The sequence below is a fragment of the Heterodontus francisci genome, chromosome 8 (assembly GCF_036365525.1).
Source record: "Heterodontus francisci isolate sHetFra1 chromosome 8, sHetFra1.hap1, whole genome shotgun sequence".
NCBI classification, from domain to species: Eukaryota; Metazoa; Chordata; class Chondrichthyes; order Heterodontiformes; family Heterodontidae; genus Heterodontus; species Heterodontus francisci.
Window position 1 is genome coordinate 16,996,099 of NC_090378.1, and position 18,140 is coordinate 17,014,238.

Sequence of the window (18,140 nt, forward strand, 5' to 3'; positions counted from 1 at the left end):
ATATCCTTTACTTGCAGCACTTTTTGTGAGTATTATCAAGTAATATAATTTAGATAATGGGGGGTGGGGGTCTGTACTTACTAATCTATTTGAAAAGAGGTCCTTCAACCAAGAAAGTTTGAGAACCACTGATCTAGAGGACTGGAGTGTAAGGGGGTAGAGGTCATGTTTCAGCTGTACAAAGCCTCGTTTAGACCACACCTGGAGTACTGTGAGCTGTTCTGGGCACCACACCTTAGGAAGGTCATAGAGTCATTACGGCACAGAAAGAGGCTATTGGCCTTGGCGGGAGTGCAGCGTAGATTTACCAAAATGATACCTGGACTCCAAACGTTAAGTTACGAGGTGAGATTACACAAACTCGAGTTGTATTCCCTGGAATTTAGAAGATTAAGGCATGATTTGATCGAATTTTTCAAGATATTAAGGGAAACTGATAAGGTACACAGAGAGAAACTATTTCTGCTAGTTGGGGAGTTTAGGACTAGGGGGCATCGTTTAAAGGTTCGAGTTAGTCCTTTCAGTAGTGAAGTTAGGAAACACAAACCCAAGTAGATCAGCCCAAAGTCTACGCTTCTCTAAAGACAGCCCGTTCTTTGACCCTATCTGCGTAAGTAAGATTCCTTCCTCCTTTCCTGTGCACCAGAGCTCATCGCACTAAAAGCAGCTTTTCTTGTAAAAGGGGAGTGTCGACAGACTGCGAATGTTGCCGATGTGTCCTGCAAAATTTGCTATTTATAATTCAGCAGGTAAAAGCTGCATCCTAGGTAACCGTAAAAGAAATGTTGAAACAATTTACCTTTTCAACTTTTTTATTACTTCAATAGAAATTGGCAGGCGCAATACACGCATACAAAACATTAGGACCAGGAGGGCAAACCAGGTTTATTAAAACATGGCAGAAAGATTAGATGATATACTGAACAAAATTAAATACAATTAACAATATTTCAACTTGAAGGCTGTTGTATTAAAATTCAAAACCAAACACTTATCACCTGGTAAATCTGAAAAAGAAAAGCTGTAACAATTTAAGGCTGCAGAGAATTGCCAATTCGGGTAACAAATTTTAAAATTTACATTAACAATGTAATGGAATTTGTGAACTATTAGAAAGGCTTGCATTTTTGCAGTGCATTCTGGAAACAATTATTTGAAGCACAGTTGCTGTTGCTATGCAGTCAAACGTGGCGGTTGATTTGCACATGGTAAGATCCCACAAACCGCAATGAGGTGAATGAGTGTTTTCGGTCCAGGCAGGAATGTTGGCCAGGACGTAACTGCACTGTGGGAGCGTGTTCACCACAGGCACTGCAGTGATTCAAGAAGAAGACCTTGCCGGTGACAGCCACATCCCAAAAATACATTCGGCCCATCATGACTATTCCACCACTTTATGTGACATAGCAACTCATAATCTTGTTAATCCCAATTCTCTGCCCTGCCTCCCTCTCTCTCAAAACCTTTACTTCTCACTAGCCATTTAAATGGTTTGGTTGATTCTGTATTTAAATGCCACCTGAGGCAGTTCATTCCACACACTCTGAAACCTTTGCGCGCAGATGCTTTTCCTGGTTCCCTTTGACTTCAATTCCTCTGTGAGTTCATAGAACTTGCTCTCTAAAACTCCTTCATTATATTAAACATTGTATGCCAACCTCCTCATCTCTGGAGAATGAAATTGTGTTTATCAGATGAGTAACAAAAGAGTTATCTTTCCTAATCGGCACTGCTCCTATTGTTCAAATGACGTACACATTCAGGAAATGCGGCAGCCAATTTGCACACAGCAAGCTCCAACAAACAGCAATGTGATAATGAGCAGTTAATCTGTTTTAGTGAAGTTGATTGTGGGATAAATATTGACCAGAACACCAGAGAAAAATCCTCTGCTCTTCTTTGAACATTGCCGTGGGATCTTTTATTTCCAGCTAAGAGGGCAGTCAGAGCCTTGGTTTAAAGACCTATCCAAAAGACAGCATCTCTGACAGTGCAGCACTCCCTCAGTACTGCACTGGCAGTGTAAACCTAGCTCATGTTTCTGCACTGGAACTCGAACACACAATCTTCTGACTCAGAGGAAAAAGGGCCACCCACCAAGCCTTGCCATATGTTTTGGGTGTTTTCCATTTCTTCTTACAATGACATTTCACATATTCCGGATTTTGTTCACATGTTTATGTTTCTGGCTGTTCAGCAACTTTTTCAAAATGTCAATTTGAAAAACTATTTGTTTCCACAGAAAAGGTTGTCCTATCACAAATGTCGCACAGAAAGCGTGGCCTTGACAACACTAAACATATATAATTATGTGTCTTGAGTCAGCAATTAAGACGCAGTGTTCACATCAAGGAGTACTGTTCATTAATGCATTGGGGTGAATTGTTCTCCTCCTTGATTTAGCTAAACAAACTTATTACAGACCCGGGAAATTAACCCGGAACTCTCTTTCTCTGCTGACAGTCTTGGTTTAGGTTTGTTGGTCCCAGGCCTTCCTGGATTTAAACACAAGGAACCATTTTTTGAATGTGGGCCAGGTCAGTAAATGTTGAAAGGCCATGGTGGTATCACACCTAGAAGCAGGAGTAGGCCATTCAACCCCTTGCGCCTGTTCCACCATTTAATTAGGTCATGGCTGACCTGTATCTTAACTCCATTTATCTGTCTTGGTTCCATATCCCTCAATACCCTTGTCTAACAAAAAAAATCCATTAATTTCAGTTTTAAAATTTTCAATTGACCCCCAGTCTCAACGGCTTTTTGGGGGACAGAGTTCCAGATTTCCACTAGCCTTTGTGTGAAAAGGTGCTTTTTGACGTCACCTCTAAACGGCCTAGCTCTAATTTTAAGATTATGCCCTCTTTGTTCTCATCTCCCCCATCCAGAGGAAACAATTTCTCTCTATCTACCCAACCAAATCCTTTAATCATCTGCAACTTCTCAATTAGATCACCCCTTTATTCTTCTACACTCGAGGGAATGCGAGCCTAGGCCGAAACCTATCCTTTTCTCTCACTTTGCATTTTTCCAGCAGGGATCCTCAGATAATGCCCAGGAGTGGGAATCTGGGCTGATTTGCCTTGTCTTGTTCCTCGGCTCCCCAAGGCCAATTACTGTAGCATACTGCTGCACCCCAGCTGAAATCAGCTCACTCAGTATGGACCAGGTATCTACCCTCAAACCTTCCCGCTCTGTACGATTGTCATTGTGTAGTGAGTGGTTGGAGGAGTTAAAAAGATCCGGCCTTGACGTCTCTTCTCTTATAGGAAAAGCCTCAGTCTTTGTGCAGATCACTGGCAGCTATTACATCACTATCAACACTATTCCTTTTTCATTACAAAGAAGTGGAGGCAGTCGTCAAGGTACCAACAGATTTTCTACCTGTCTGTAAGAAAACCTACAAGTTTTTATGAGGAACTTTAAATTGTAGTTTGTTCTTGATTTGATTTGATGGCTCCAGGAATGCTAAAGTTACAATCCCTGGCATAGGGAAGAAAAGTCCTGAGAGAAATATACACTGAGTACAGACCTGGAAGGTGGCAGCTCTCTAGTAACAGTCAGTGGAATGTGTTTGGGTGTGTGTGCACGTGGGCGAGGATGTGATCGGGTTCCACCTACATAGAAGTTACAATCCAGAAACAGGTCATTCAGTCCCTATTGGCATTTATCTTAAAAGTGAGCAAATGATTCCAACCACATTTATCCGCCCTCTTCTCATATCCCAACAACCTCTTTTCCTTCATCTATCTATCCAATTCAATAGTCAATGTTGAAATAGTTTTGCTCCAATCACGAACCTTGGAAGTGAATTCCACAGCCTCATGACTCTCTGTGTAAAGAAGTTTCTCTTGCCCTCCATTCGATAGCTCTCCTTCCCACCCCTCTCCATCCAGTTGAACTGCCTGCCGACACTTGCTGCCCATACTCACACATGAAGGCCGAACAACTGCTTGACGCACTGGAGCGCAGCTGTGGAATGCACCCCAGTTAAGAATCACTTTCAGGATTGCAGCAGAGGCCCAGGTTTGATCCCTCATATATGCAGTTATGACAAACAGTATCAAATATAAACATATGAACATATCACACATTACGTTTTGTGTCTCAACATTCACTAGTGGCTAACAAAGTATTTTCACTTAACAGCACATTCAGTGCTCAAATCAGTAAGACAGCTAAAGCTTTCTGTAAATACAAATCAACACAGCACATTTTGAGGTGGTTTTGAAAAAGACAATTGATGAGAGGATTGTATGTAACATGACACAGATTTTTAAAATTCATTTCCAGGGTGTGGGCGTCGCTGGCTAAGCCAGCATTTATTGCCCATCAATAAATGCCCTTGAGTAGGTGGTGGTTAGCCACCTTCTTGAACCACTGCAGTCCATGTGGAGTGGGTACACCCACAGTGCTGTTAGGAAGGGAGTTCCAGGATTCTGACCTAGTGACAACTCGGGACAAGTGCGTGACTCACAGGGGAACTTTGAGGTGATGATTTTCCATGCTGCCCTTGTCTTTCTTGGTGCTGGAGGTCGTGGTTTTGGAATATGCTGTTCGAGAAGCCTTATCGAGTTGCATCTTGTACAGCCTGGCTACACCAGTGGTGGATGGAGTGAATGTTGAAGGTGATGGATGGAGTGAATGTTAAAGGTAGTGCATGGAGTGCTGATCAAGCGGGCTGCTTTGTCCTGGATGGTTTCGAGTTTCTTGAGTGTTTTTGGAACTGCACCCATCCAGGCAAGTGCAGAGTATTCCATCACATTCCTGACTGTTGGCTTGTAGGTGGTGGACAGACCTTGGGGGATCAAGTGATGATTCACTCACTCCAGATTACTCAGTCTCTGAAATGTTCTAGTTGCCATAGTATTTATGTTTTCTCTGACATTTTCTATGCTCAGATGTGCTGTTGGGCTCAAGAATTTCATATGTCACTTGGGAATATTTTTGTTTTATAAGTGCGAAATCAAGGTAAAATGTCAAGGGTAGAAGTGCAGGACATCAGAATGGACAAAAGGAACATTAGGATGAATCAGTTGAGTGTAGCAGTAGCTAAATTACAGTTGAAGACTGCAAGAGGATAGGAAGAAGTTCCAAAATTTTGAGTTGGAGTAGGAGGCTGTATACGTACATTAACACAATGACTAATCCAAAATTAAATATCTTCAGTCATCTGTGGATTCTATGTAAAAGTTCAAATATCACAAGTGTTCTCATTTAAAATCTTCTCCCATTTCCCTGTCGGAGACACGTTGTCAAACTTTGATATTTAATTGAGTTCCATTTGTAATTGCACATATAATGGGACATTTCAATACCGTGTCAGTGACAAACTTGCAGCACTAATAGGAGAACTGATTAGCACATCAGACCATGTACTGGGTTTTAGCAAATTCATATACTTTTAGTCAAATCAGAACATGGCCTACGTTACTGAAAGAAAGAACTTATAAAGCACTCAATGGCGTCTTTCATGATCTCAGGACATCCCAAAGTGCTTTGTAGTCAGTGAAATACTTGTGAAATGTAATCACTGTAGCAAACATAGCAGCCATTTTGCACACAGCAAGGCCCCGCAAACTGCAAAGTGATGTGACCAGGTGAACTGTTTTAGTGATGTTGATTGAGGGATAAATATTGTTCAGGCCACTGCTGTTCTTCAAAGGGGATCGATTGCACCCAAGGCAGAGAATGCCTCGGTTTAACATCTCATCCAGAAGGACAGCACTCCCTCAATCCTGCACTTTTCATTTAAGTCACTAGAATAGGACCTGAACCCACAATCTTCTGACACAGAGACAATAGCATTACCACTGAGCCATAGCTGACTCTTAGCCAGGATTTGATTTTTCATGTTTGGGAATCTTTTCACTATCGTTTGTGCAGAAAATATTTGCAAACCATAAATTATGTTTGCAATTAAAAAAAGGGTACACTTGCACAAGTTCAAAAAATACAGATCCAAAAGGTGATTAAAATGCTAATGAGCTAGGCATTGAATGTCTTTCCCCAAAGGCTGTAAACAATAAGCAATTCATTAGCCTGGCTTGATAACTGATAATCACGTCACACCATGGTGTTGGAAAGCCCCTAATCATGAGGATGGTCTCGTATAGGCCCTCTCCCTAGACTAAGAACAAGAAGATAAAAACAGGGATAGAAACACTGAGTTTAGATTTTGAAATAGAAAGCTGAGAAGAAAAGTTTCCAACAGACTCAGGAATGTGGAATACTGATAGATAGTTAGAAATTATTTTGTTAAAGTCAAACAAAATGGTGTGGGGAAGGATGCGTGTTCATTATTTTGTATTATTTCACAAAGTCCAGTTGTACAGATTCAACTAAGTGCATTCTATCATAACTGTTGTTCGCTACTATGTTCATTACTCTTTGTGCAATAAAACAGCTTAAATTATTCACATATAGCTTGAACTTATCAAGCGTTATCTTGGCCACAAAAGCAAAATACTGTGGATGCTGGAAATCAGAAACAAAAACAGAAAATGCTGGAAATACTCAGCCGGAAGTGTTATCTTGCTCTATTTTTGAAAATATTACAGAGGTGTACACTGGTGTATGTGCAAGTGCACAAACATCAGTTGAGACCACAATGGGGCAATCTCATTACACTCCTGGCTACTGTATTGTTTGAGTAGAAAATGGGCAGTCTACTGGTTGTATGACGAGGGAGAGGGCCTATACAAGACCATCCTCATGAATACTCACAAGATGACCAGCACACATGTAACCTGAGAGAATATCTAAGGCAAAACTTGAATTTGTAACACTGTCTTATATTTGTCTGGGAACATCGCTGGTTGTTATATGTATCCTGTTATCTCTAACAGAGCGATTAGTTTGAATATTCATTTTCACAGGTAAGTTAATTAGACGTTTGAAAACTTCAGTAATGATACATAATGCAACAGATCAAGGATGTGAGGTGCTCCATTTGGCCTAAAACATTATATACTTTCTTTAATTGTATTTTTCTGTTGATTCTAAACCTCAAAAAGAGAACTGATTCAGCACTTCTTTTGTACCTTGTGCTATTTTTAACAGTTTCTTAAGGAATGCTTTTTTTTCATGCCAATCACGGTGAGGGATGTCAGTGCTAGGGATTGGAATACTTTCCACTTCAGACACCCAGTGCCAGCATGAAGCACTCACCCCAGGTCAGAGACAGATTTAGAGTAAATCTCCCACTCTTCTGCCAGTAATGCGTCTCAGCCTAACCTCTTTTCCACCCCCAGAGTGGCATTTATTTATTTTCTACAGCAGCTTTTAAAAAAAAGAAATTCTTGGGATATAGACGACGCTGGCTAGGCCAGCATTTATTCATCATCCCTAACTGCCCTTGAGAAGGTGGTGGTGAGCTGCCTTATTGAACCGCTGCAGTCCATGTGGTGTACGTACACCCACAGTGCTGTTAGGAAGGGAGTTCCAGGATTTTGATCCAGCGACAGTGAAGGAACAGTGATATAGTTCCAAGTCAGGATGGTGTGTGAATTGGAGGGGAACTTGTAGGTGATGGTGCTCCTATGCATCTGCTGCCCTTGTCCTTTTGAGTGGTAGAGGTCGCGGGTTTGGAAGGTGCTGTCGAAGAAGCCTTGGTGAGTTGCTGCAGTGCATCTTGTAGATGGTACACACTGCAGCCACTGTGCGCCAGTGTTGAAGGGAGTGAAGGTGGTAAACGGGGTGCCGATCGAGCGGGCTGCTTTGTCCTGGATGGTGTCGAGCTTCTTGAGTGTTGTTGGAGCTGCACCCATCCAGGCAAGTGGAGAGTATTCCATCACACTCCTGACTTGTGCCCGGTAGGTAGTGTAGAGACTTTGGAGAGTCAGGAGGTGAGTCAATCATCGTAGAACATCCAGCCTATGGCCTGCCACACTGATATAATGCCAAATTAAGGAGTGCTTCTTTTTTTGATTTTGTTGTGGGGTGGATTCTAGCATGTTGCAATTCAGTTCATGTTGCACCTATACAATGAAGAAGCTTCCATCTTCCTGAGCTGGACCAGGGCTGAGCCGTCAGGATTGAAAGGCCCGTGTCTAATCCGATCCTCTGTCATATTGATCAGTAACATCACATTTAAAAGCCGGAACATGATTTAAACCTTGTTGCATGCTGCACTGTCAATACTTAAAGTGCTTTTTTAAAATATACAGTATCATAACTGTGAAAAATTAATACTTAAAGTGATTGCTGATTTTCTTTCCCCTTCCTTCCATGATAGTTAAAAAGGGCTTATTCGGCTGTGTGCAAATCCTTATGCATTCACTGCAAGGACAAGAAGAGGAGAAATAATTCCACAGTGAACTTAATATAGCGACAATGACCTTATTCTAACTGTGCCGTCAGAATGGTCAGTCTTTGTTCAGAGTCTAAGAGCCTGTATTAGGATGGATGCTGGCTGGGTGCGAGAATGTTATATTGTGATATTTGGCCCACTTTGCAAAGACAGCTTTCTCAGTAATAAATCTGTGACCTCCGTAGAGGGCATTTTCATGAAAGACGTACTCTGCGCATTCATCTCGACTCCCAGCTTCGTAGTAATGATAAGGAACTTTTTTGTGTCCTTCAGCCCTGTGAAACCTGGAAAGAAACATCAATGACAATTTGGATTTCAGTGTTTCCAGTGCAGCTGATTACATTCTATGCAGCTTTAAATTCAGAAACAAAAACGTTCATTCAGGTGACATGTAGGTCTTTGTTAGATAGATGGTTAAATATTTGAAAGATTTACACTCTTGCCTTGTTGTAGGAAATGTGGCAGCCCAGTTTGTGCACAGCAAGATCCCACAAACTTCAGTACTTTGCCCAAGAAACCATTCCTAAATGCATGAGCCCAATGCCTTTCATGTCTTCAGAATGTCAATGAGTGCTTTACAGCCAATGAACCATTTTTGAAGCTGTCGTAATATGGGAGATACAGCAACTAAGCTCCCACAACCAACATTGAGATAGATGACCAGATAATCTATATTAGTGATGTTGGTTGAGGGATAAATATTGACCAGGACACCAAGGTGAACTCCTCTGCTATTCTTTAAATAGTGCCATGGGATCAGTTATGTCCATCTGTGAGGGCAGACCTTGGTTTAACATCTCATCTGAAAGAGGGCACCTCTGACAGTGCAGCACTGTCTCAGTACTGCACTGGAGAGACAGCTTGGATTGTATGCTCAAGCCTCTGGCCTGGGAATTGGACCTACAAACATTTGACTCCGAAGCAAGATTGTTACCAACTATTGCACATTATCATGTCTCTTAGGAACATTTCAAAATGCTTCAACAACAATTTTCACACTGACTGTAACAACTATCTTAAACAGCTACACAGAGGGGAAACAGAGAGACGAAATTTCCCATACACTACATTATGCATAAACAATAATGAGATAAATGAATATTCTTCCTTTACCCACCAAAACAGGACCTTCAGCTTAACTTGTCACTGAAAGGATAGCACCTTGGTCAATGGAGCACTCCCTCAGCACTGTGCTAGATTCACAACCTAGACACACCCTGGAGTGGGTTTAAACTCAACACCTCCGAGCTCAAGGCCAAGCTGATTCATGACAGCAAGCAGCCAAATGGGAGGAATGAAAGCTTTAACAACATTAACAAAGATCTGCAGATTCATTTTAACTCCGAGCCTAAAAGGACTATATTTAACATAAGTTGCTGTTGTAAAGGCGTTAGGAGATAACCCAAATGATAACACACCTCTAATTCACTTCAAGGCACAGAGCATTATTCCACTGACACTCTACACCACCAGACTACCCTTTGCTTGTTATTTTTAAGGGCTCTCTAAATGGATCAGTGGGTCAAGTCAGTGATGTATAGGCGACAAAGTTCCAAAAACCTCAGCCAGGACAGTGGTCGGGCCTCATGACCGCTGTGTGCGTGCGTGCATGTGTGTGCGTGCATGTGTGTGCGCGCGCGCGTGTGTTCCTGTTCCTGACCACCGCTCCCACTGGAACAGTGTGCATATGGGTGGTGAGTTGAGGATAGGGAGACAGGTGCAGTTACGATCCTCTGACGGTGGAATATCCACCCTGGGCTCATGCATTTAGGAATGGTTCCTTGGGCAAAGTACTGAAGTTTGTGGGATCTTGCTGTGCACACATTATGCTGCCACATTTCTTACATTATAATAGTGACCACATTTCAAAAGAGTAATTAAATATCTAGAAAGCCAGGGATATCCTGAGGTTGTGAAAGGTGCCATATAAATGCAAGTCTTTATCTAGTAAATTAATGTTCTTTGCTGTCATTTACATGAATATATATGACCAAAATGTGAAAATAATCCAGCGCCTTAATACTGATCTCGAGAACAAATAAACGTGTTCAGTTATTGTTTAATTAGGCATAGAATAATCTGCAAGGTCAGGAGTCTCTATAGTTCACTGACAATATCCTTGCTATTTCTAAAATTGACTATAATGAGCGCTGCAGTTTAATTATGACACTTCATCCTGGAAGGTGCGATATGCATTTCTGGTATCTGTAGGTTCACAGACCAGTTTTTTTCCTGACATGCTGTAATTGCAGCATCTGTCCAATGATGCAATGGGAAACAACAACAACTTGCATTTAAATAGCACCTTTCATGTAGTAAAACAATCCAAACTGCTTCACAGGAGTCTAATTAGAAAGAAATTTGATACTGAACCACATGAGATATTGAGACAGGTGACCTAAAGATTGGTCAGAGTTAGATATTAAGGAGTGTCTTAAAGGAGACAGTGTGGTAGAGAGCTGGAGAGGTTTAGGGCGGAAATTCCAGAGCTTAGGTGCCGAGGCAGCTGAAGACACAGCTGCAAACGGTGGAGCGATGAAAATCGGGATTCGCTTGTGGCCAGAATTAGAGAAGCAGAGATTTCAGAGGTTTGTAGGGCTGAAGAAGGTTACAGAGATAGGGAAGGCCAACAATTTGAACACAAGAATGCTAAAACCCTTCTAATCTGAAAGACATTATCTCCAACGTTAAACCAAAGCCTTATTTACCCTCTCAGGTGGATGTAAAAGATCCTATGGAAATATTCTGAAGAAGAGCAGTGGAGTTCTGCCTGGTGACTGGGCCAATATTTATCCCTCACGAACATCACTGAAACAGTTTATCTGATCAATTATTTTATTGCTGTTTATAGCACCTTGTTGGTTGCAAACTGACTCTGTGTTTTTTACATTACAATAGTGACTTCATTTCAAAAGTAAATTCATTGGCTGTGAGCATTTTGGAACATCCTGAGGTCATGAAAGGTGCTATATAAATGCAAGCCTTTCTATTTTTTTAATTTCATTGCAGCAAAACTTAGACTGACTTAAAGTCAGTTTAAAAGTCATCTCCCGGGGGCATCTCCCCTCCCATCCCATCTCTCCCAATACAGACTGTCCTGTCAGATGTGGTCTTCAAGTAAGGAAATGCCCTTTACGTAGTATTACATAGAATTTAAAGCACAGAAATAGACCAATTAGTCCAAAAGATCAATGGTGTTTATGCTCCACACGAGTCTCTGCCCACTCTACTTCATCTAACACTATCTGCATAATCACCTATTCCTTTCTTCCCTCATGTGCTTATCTAGATTCCTGTTGAATGCATCTATGCTATTTGCCTCAACCACTTCATAGGGTAGCAAGTTCCATATTCTAACCACTCTCTGTAAAGATGTTTCTCCTGAAAGAAGAACAAAGAAGGACTGCATTTATATAGCAACTTTCACAACCACAGGCCATCCCACAGCGCTTTACAGCCAACAGGAACATAGCAGCAGGAGTATGCCATTCAGCCCATCGAGCCTGCCCCGCCATTCAATATGATCATGGCTGATCATCAACTTCAATGCCTTTTTCCCCACACTATCGCCATATCCCCACTTATGTCATTTGTATTTAGAAATCTCTGCTTTAAACATACTCAATGACTGAGCTTCCACAGCCGTCTGGGGTAGAGAATTCCAAAGATTCATAAACCTCTGAGTAAAAAAAGTTCTCCTCATTTCTGTCCTAAGTAGCTTCCCAGTAATGTTGAAATTGTGTCCCCTGGTTCTAGACTCCCCAACCAGAGCAAACATCTTCGCTGTATCTACCCTCTCTAACCCTTTAAGTATTTTGTAAGTTTCCATGAGATCACCTCTCATTCTTCAAAACTCTAGAGAATACAAGCCCAGTTTCCCCCAGTCTCTCTTCATAGGACAGTCCTGTCATCCTGGGAACAAGTCTGGTGAATCTTCGTTGCACTCCCTCTATGGCAATTATATCCTTCCTAAGGTAAGGGGACCAAAACTGCACACACTACTCCAGGTGCGGTTTAACCAAGGTTCTATACAATTGAAGCAATTGGCTTGAGAGATGGTGCAGGAGGGAGGGGTTCAGATTTTTGGGACATTGGGACCGGTTCTGGGGGAGGTGGGACTATTACAAATTGGACGGTCTACACCTGGGCCGGACTGGAACCAATGTCCTTGGGGGTGCTTTTGCTAACGCTGTTGGGGAGGGTTTAAACTAATGTGGCGGGGGATGGGAACCAAATGAGGTCAGTGGAGAGTAAGGAGGTAGTAACTAAAGCCTGTAAGGAACTAGATAATGACGTTAGCGTGACTAAGGGAAAGAGTAGGCAGGGAGCAGATGATGAAAGCAAAGGGACTGGTGGTCTGAGGTGTATTTGTTTTAATGCAAGAAGTGTAGTAGGTAAGGCAGATGAACTTAGGGCTTGGATTAGTACCTGGGAGTATGATGTTATTGCTATTACTGAGACTTGGTTAAGGGAAGGGCATGATTGGCAACTAAATATCCCAGGATACCGATGCTTCAGGCGGGATAGAGAGGGAGGTAAAAGGGGTGGAGGAGTTGCATTACTGGTCAAAGAGGATATCACAGCTGTGCTGAAGGAAGGCACTATGGAGGACTCGAGCTGTGAGGCAATATGGGCAGAACTCAGAAATAGGAAGGGTGCGGTAACAATGTTGGGGCTGTACTACAGACCTCCCAACAGCGAGCGTGAGATAGAGGTACAAATATGTAAACAGATTATGGAAAGATGTAGGAGCAACAGGGTGGTGGTGATAGGAGATTTTAATTTTCCCAACATTGACTGGGATTCACTTAGTGTTAGAGGTCTAGATGGAGCAGAATATGTAAGGAGCATCCAGGAGGGTTTTCTAGAGCAGTATGTAAATAGTCCAACTCGGGAAGGGGCCATACTGGACCTGGTGTTGGGGAATGAGCCGGGCCAGGTGGTTGACGTTTCAGTAGGGGACTACTTTGGGAATAGTGATCACAATTCTGTAAGTTTTAGAATACTCATGGACAAAGACGAGTGTGGTCCGAAAGGAAGAGTGCTAAATTGGGGGAAGGCCAACTATACCAAAATTTGGCAGGAGCTGGGGAATGTAGATTGGGAGCAGCTGTTTGAAGGTAAATCCACATTTGATATGTGGGAGGTGTTTAAAGAGAGGTTGATTAGCATGCAGGAGAGACATGTTCCTGTGAAAATGAGGGGTAGAAATGGCAAGATTAGGGAACCATGGATGACAGGTGAAATTGTGACTAGCTAAGAGGAAAAAGGAAGCATACATAAGGTCTAGGCGGCTGAAGAAAGACGAAGCTTTGAAAGAATATCGGGAATGTAGGACCAATCTGAAATGAGGAATTAAGAGGGCTAAAAGGGGTCATGAAATATCTTTAGCAAACAGGGTTAAGGAAAATCCCAAAGCCTTTTATTCATATATAAGGAGCAAGAGGGTAACTAGAGAAAGGATTGGCCCACTCAAGGACAAAGGAGGAAAGTTATGCGTGGAGTCAGAGAAAATGGGTGAGATTCTAAACGAGTACTTTGCATTGGTATTCACCGAGGAGAGGGACATGACGGATGTTGAGGTTAGGGACAGATGTTTGATTACTCTCGGTCAAGTCAGCATAAGGAGGGAGGAAGTGTTGGGTATTCTAAAAGGCATTAAGGTGGACAAGTCCCCAGGTCCGGATGGGATCTATCCCAGGTTACTGTGGGAAGCGAGAGAGGAAATAGCTGGGGCCTTAACAGATATCTTTGCAACATCCTTAAACACGGGTGAGGTCCCGGAGGACTGGAGAATTGCTAATGTTGTCCCCTTGTTTAAGAAGGGTAGCAGGGATAATCCAGGTAATTATAGACCAGTGAGCCTGACGTCAGTGGTAGGGAAGCTGCTGGAGAAGATACTGAGGGATAGGATCTATTCCCATTTGGAAGAAAATGGGCTTATCAGTGATAGGCAACATGGTTTTGTGCAGGGAAGGTCATGTCTTACCAACTTAATAGAATTCTTTGAGGAAGTGACAAAGTTGATTGATGAGGGAAGGGCTGTAGATGTCGTATACATGGACTTCAGTAAGGCGTTTGATAAGGTTCCCCATGGTAGGCTGATGGAGAAAGTGAAGGTGCATGGGGTCCAAGGTGTACTAGCTAGATGGATAAAGAACTGGCTGGGCAACAGGAGACAGAGAGTAGCAGTGGAAGGGAGTTTCTCAAAATGGAGACGTGTGACCAGTGGTGTTCCACAGGGATCTGTGCTGGGACCACTGTTGTTTGTGATATACATAAATGATTTGGAGGTCTGATTAGCAAGTTTGCAGACACTAAGATTGGTGGAGTAGCAGATAGTGAAGGGGACTGTCAGAGAATACAGCAGAATACAGATAGACTGGAGAGTTGGGCAGAGAAATGGCAGATGGAGTTCAATCAGGGCAAATGCGAGGTGATGCATTTTGGAAGATCCAATTCAAGAGGGAACTATACAGTAAATGGAAAAGTCCTGGGGAAAATTGATGTACAGAGAGATTTGGGTGTTCAGGTCCATTGTTCCCTGAAGGTGGCAACGCAGGTAAATAGAGTGGTCAAGAAGGCATACAGCATGCTTTCCTTCATCGGACGGGATATTGAGTACAAGAGTTGGCAGGTCATGTTACAGTTGTATAGGACTTTGGTTCGGCCACATTTGGAATACTGCGTGCAGTTCTGGTCGCCACATTACCAAAAGGATGTGGATGCTTTGGAGAGGGTGCAGAGGAGGTTCACCAGGATGTTGCCTGGTATGGAGGGCGCTAGCTATGAAGAGAGGTTGAGTAGATTAGGATTATTTTCATTAGAAAGACGGAGGTTGAGGGGGGACCTGATTGAGGTGTACAAAGTCATGAGAGGTATAGACAGGGTGGATAGCAAGAAGCTTTTTCCCAGAGTGGGGGATTCAATTACAAGGGGACACGAGTTCAAAGTGAAAGGGGAAAAGTTTAGGGGTGATATGCGTGGAAAGTTCTTTACGCAGAGGGTGGTGGGTGCCTGGAACGCATTGCCAGCGGAGGTGGTAGACGCGGGCACGATAGCGTCTTTTAAGATGTATCTAGACAGATACATGAATGGGCAGGAAGTAATGAGATACAGACACTTAGAAAATAGGCGACAGGTTTAGATAGAGGATTTGGATCGGCGTAGGCTTGGAGGGCCGAAGGGCCTGTTCCTGTGCTGTAATTTTTTCTTTTCTTTCTTTTCAAGACTTCACTACTCCTGTACTCAAATCCTCTTGTGATAAAGGCTAACATACCATTAGTCTTCCTAATTGCTTGCTGCACCTGCATGTTAGCGACTTATTGACAAGGATACCCAGGTCCCTTTGTACATCTACACTTTCTAATCTCTTACCATTTAAGAAATACTCTGCACATCTGTTCCTCCTACCAAAGAGGATAATCTCACATTTTTACACATTATATTCCATCTGCCACATTCTTGCCCACTCACTAAGTCTGTCCAAATCCCCTTGAAGCTGCTTTGCATCTTCCTCACAACACACATTCCCACCTAGTTTTGTGTCATCTGCAAACTTGGAAATACTACATTTGGTCCCCACATCCAAATCATTGATATATATTGTGAACAGCTGGGACCCAAGCACTGATCCCTTCAGTACCCCATTAGTCACAGCCTGCCAATGTGAGAATGACACGTTTATTGCTATTCTCTGCTTTCTGCCTGTTAACCAATCCTCAATCCATGCCAGCATATTACCTCCTATCCTGTGTGCTTTAATTTTGCTGACCAATCTCCTGCGGGGGACTTTATCAAAAGCCTTCTGAAAATACAAGTATACCACATCCACCGCCTCCCCTTAGTAACATCCTCAAAAAACTCCAACAGGTTCGTCAAACATGATTTCCCATTCATAAATCCATGTTGACTATGCCCAATCAGATCATTAGTTTCCAAGTGTCCATTTATCACATCCTTTTGAATAGTTTCTAGCATTTTCCCAACGACTGATGTAAGGCTAACAGGTCTGTAATTCCCATTTTATCTCTCCCTCCCTTCTTAAATATTGGGGTGACATTTACGACCTGCTTGTAATGGACCCACATTTGTCTTAGCCAAACGTTTCCTTTTTACATACCTATAGAAGCTTTTACAGTCTGTTTTTATATTTTTTGCTAGTTTACATTCATATTCGGTTCTCCCTTTCTTTACCAGTTTCTTGGTCCTCCTTTGTTGTATTCTAAAATCCTCCCAATCCTCAGGTTTACTACTCCAATGATGTACTTTTTGAAGTGCAGCCACTTTTGTAATGTAGGAAACACAGCAGCCAATTTGCACACAGCAAGCTCCCACAAACAGCAATGTAATAATGACCAGATAATTTGTTTTTGGAATGTTGATTGAGGGCTCAATGTTGACAAGGACATCCTACTCTTCTTCAAAATAGTACCTCGGGGTCCTTTACGTCCACCTGAGGGGGCAGACGGGACCTCGGTTTAACACGTCATCTGAAAGATGGCACCTTCGACAGTGCTGAATAGCCTACTCCTACTTCTAATTCCTATGTTTCTATAGTGGGAACAGGTTGCTAAGTTGGATGATCAGCCATGATCACAGTGAATGGCGGAGCAGGCCGGAAGGGCTGAATGGCCTCCTCCTACTCCTATTTTCTATGCAGCACTCCCTCAGTACTGTACTGGAGTGACAGCCTCAATCTCTGTGCTCAAGTCCTAGAGTGGGACTTATTGGATTTATTAATGACGATATTATGGTGATCGCCCTAGTTTTGCACTCCCCCCATAAGTGGAAACATCTCTATTTTTACCCGATTGAACCACTTCATAAGTTTTAAAGTCCGCTTAATGATGAGTGAGAATGCTTTCAGTGATCTTACCTGCAATAGGTATCATTAATCATTCCAAAGATATGGATTTTATGGCAGACATCCATCGCAAGTAGGAGTGTGAACCAGCCAGTACTCAGGTACGTACCTGACAGTATCCTATCAGAGGGAGAACAGGAGAGAACATTTTGAAATGATCGAGTCTTAGCACATCATCAAACCTACATCACAAAGTACTTTCAGCTGGGAGACTGAAAATGTCATAACTGTTGACAGGCAGTTTGAATTATTTATCTTGTGCTTGCAATTCCTGTCAGTCTGCAGCTTGCAGTGTCCTCAGAATACAATTTGAGAAGCAAGGAGAAAAACACAGTTCAAATTAAAAAAAACATGAGGCAAATAGGATATATTGGACTTGAAGGTGTGTAAGTTATGTTATAGTTGTGCAGAGATCTAGCTAGACCCCATCTGGAGTCCTGCATTCAGTTCTGGGCACTGCATCTCAGGAAGGGTATATTGGTGTTGGAGGCAGTGCAGCAAAGATTCACTAGAATGATACCCAAACTAAAAGGACTAAAAGCACTATGAGGATTGGTTGCATAGATTAGGCTTGTATTCCCTTGAGTATAGAAGATTAACGGGTGATCGAATGGAGGTGCTGTTAGGGCAGATAGGGAGAGAATATTTCCTCTGGGCGGGGCAGATGAGAACGAGGGGCATTACCTCAAAATTAGAGCTAGACTGTTCAGGGATGATGTCAGGAAGCACTTCTTCTCACAAAGGGCAGTGGAAATCTGGAACTCTCTCCCGCATAATGCTGTTGAGACTGACGGATCAATTGAAAATTTTACAACTGAGATCAGTAGATTTTTGTTTGATCGTAAGAATTAGGAACAGGAATAGGCCATATGACCCCTCGAGCCTGCTCCGCCATTCAATAAGATCATGGCTGATCTGTTTGTGACCTTTATTCCACTTTCCTGCCTGCCTCCATAACCCTTGACT

General features: G+C 42.5%; 1 protein-coding gene across 1 annotated transcript in view; it reads right to left on the reverse strand.

The window, feature by feature from the left end:
- Positions 1-802: 802 nt before the first annotated feature.
- The window catches only part of st6galnac3 (ST6 (alpha-N-acetyl-neuraminyl-2,3-beta-galactosyl-1,3)-N-acetylgalactosaminide alpha-2,6-sialyltransferase 3), a 200,975-nt gene continuing 183,637 nt past the window's right edge, over positions 803-18,140 (reverse strand). The window contains exons 4-5 of the mRNA XM_068036707.1: positions 17,187-17,294; positions 803-8,592 (exon numbers count right to left, since the gene is read on the reverse strand). Of these exons, the coding sequence (XP_067892808.1) occupies positions 8,382-8,592; positions 17,187-17,294 (319 nt within the window). The 3' untranslated portion in view covers positions 803-8,381. The remainder of the gene's footprint in view (positions 8,593-17,186; positions 17,295-18,140) is intronic.